This window comes from Colobus angolensis, unplaced genomic scaffold (genome assembly GCF_000951035.1).
Source record: "Colobus angolensis palliatus isolate OR3802 unplaced genomic scaffold, Cang.pa_1.0 Scaffold2, whole genome shotgun sequence".
NCBI classification, from domain to species: Eukaryota; Metazoa; Chordata; class Mammalia; order Primates; family Cercopithecidae; genus Colobus; species Colobus angolensis.
This window is the reverse complement of record NW_012115154.1, coordinates 11,183,881-11,185,732: the sequence shown is the minus strand read 5'-3', so window position 1 is coordinate 11,185,732 and position 1,852 is coordinate 11,183,881. Positions and strand designations below refer to the sequence as shown.

At 48.7% G+C, this 1,852-nt stretch overlaps 1 protein-coding gene and 2 gene segments (V, D, J or C); all 3 read right to left on the bottom strand.

The window, feature by feature from the left end:
• The window catches only part of LOC105511219, a 189,834-nt gene that overhangs the window by 50,609 nt on the left and 137,373 nt on the right, over positions 1-1,852 (bottom strand).
• The window catches only part of LOC105511220, a 136,408-nt gene that overhangs the window by 41,286 nt on the left and 93,270 nt on the right, over positions 1-1,852 (bottom strand).
• LOC105511215 (putative trypsin-6) overlaps positions 906-1,852 on the bottom strand; it is a 37,594-nt gene continuing 36,647 nt past the window's right edge. Inside the window, exons 4-5 of the mRNA XM_011941333.1 lie at positions 1,409-1,545; positions 906-1,108 (exon numbers count right to left, since the gene is read on the bottom strand). Coding sequence (XP_011796723.1) covers positions 956-1,108; positions 1,409-1,545 — 290 coding nt within the window. The 3' untranslated portion in view covers positions 906-955. The remainder of the gene's footprint in view (positions 1,109-1,408; positions 1,546-1,852) is intronic.

Below are 1,852 nucleotides of genomic sequence, written 5' to 3'. Positions count from 1 at the left end.
TCCCTCTGCTGTGTCCAGTGGGTGCAAGCCAGCCAATGTGTGGCCAGAGTGGGTGGATAGTGTCACAGCCTTCAGATGTCTTTCCTTCTACCTTTTTTAAAGAGTCCCAAATCACTCACTTGAAGTCTTTCAATGGCAAGCAAGTTTTATGAAAAGGAATCCTTCCTCAGTTAATTGATCAAATGGGTGAATCCTGACCTTCTCTAGTTTCTTTACCCGGTCATAGTGGGGAGCTGGTGTTGGCTGTGGGATTCACTGCAGTGTCCTACCCCAAAGGTAAAGAAGATGAAAATGAAGAGTGCAGAGCTGGCCTTGATTCCCAAGTCACAGTGAGGCTTCCGCTATGGTAGGCCTGACATCTCTCTAGCTGCTCACAGAGATGGAACGAGGGAATTGAGGGAAGAGTTAGGGGTCCAGGGAGATTTACTTGAGTCTGATTTTCCAGGTCAATGAGAAGGGAGGGCTTGGTCCAGGGCTTGGTGCCAACACTTTCCTGGGAGAGGCACATCATCACCAACAGCATTTGTCATTATTGTTGTATGCTAGCAATAAGATTGAGCTGGTCAGATTTTTGGGCCACCTCAAAGATGCTGATACATTTTCTGTGCTGTGATTGTGCTGAAGGCAGAGTAGCTCTAACCACTGTGAGAACCCACATAAAAATGAATACTCCCCGCCAAAGACCACCTTTCTGAAACACACTTTCTCTAGAAAACAGTGCCCCCTTTCTCCCAAGCTTCTAATTTTTGGATTCCATCTCTTTGTGTGTGCTAATCAAGTATACCATGGAACACATTTTGGGAACCGGGGGCTCTGCTTACTTTAAAGGGGGCCTGTCGTGTCTGACCTGAGATTGGAGGACGCTTTCCAGTGTGAAGGAGTGTGAGGGAGCAGGCACAGACACGGTGAGATCAGGGTCATTTTATTGGTATAGAGACTGCAGAGGACCGGGGCTTTAGCTGTTGGAAGCTATGGTGTTCTTAATCCAGGTCAAATAGTTGTAGACCTTGGTGTAGACTCCAGGCTTGTTCTTCTGGGCACAGCCATCGCCCCAGGAGACAACGCCTTGGAGCTGTCCATTGCAGACCACAGGGCCACCAGAGTCACCCTGGGGTGAAGAAGGTACAAGTTGTATGGAGAGATGGAGGAAGAATATAGCTATATTTACTCTGAACCTTAAAAGACCCCGTTCTAGCCAGGTCTGTGGCTCCACGTCCTTCTCACGGTGGCCCATTCTCTGTTCTTCCCAAGCAGACAGCATACAGCCCAAAGGAGCTTTCCTGACTTCTCACTGGGGGCACTGCAGGGAGCATCCTTAGCCCCACCACCTTGGGAGTTCAAATCTTTCTCTTGCGTAGGGCTTGGGTATCAGTGGGAGCCTCAGCATGGGAAGGGTTGTCCAAATCACCTGGCAAGAATCCTTGCCTCCCTCAAGGAAGCCGGCACAGAACATGTTGCTGGTAATCCTTCCAGGGTAGGAGGCTTCACACTTAGCCTGGGTCAGCACAGGAGCTTGCAGGCACTGCAGCTCATCTGGGTAGTCGGCTGTGAGGATCAGGAAGAGATCAAAGAAAGTCTAAATGTGGATCAGGCTTTAGAAAGAGACAATAATCTAGGATGGAACATTGAAGAGGAACATTGCCTCTGGGGAGGACTCCAAAACATAAGTCCTGGAAAGGGATTCTGGTTTTAGTTTCCAGAATGATCACTGTTGAAACCCTCCAAGACGTGGTCATTGCAAGTTCTCCATTTGTCCTGTCTTTTGATTTTAGGAGTCAAGTCCTTGAGACTTTACATCCTCTGGTGCCCTGTGCAGAGCGTGTGTATTATGGGCACTAGAAATGCGTCTTAA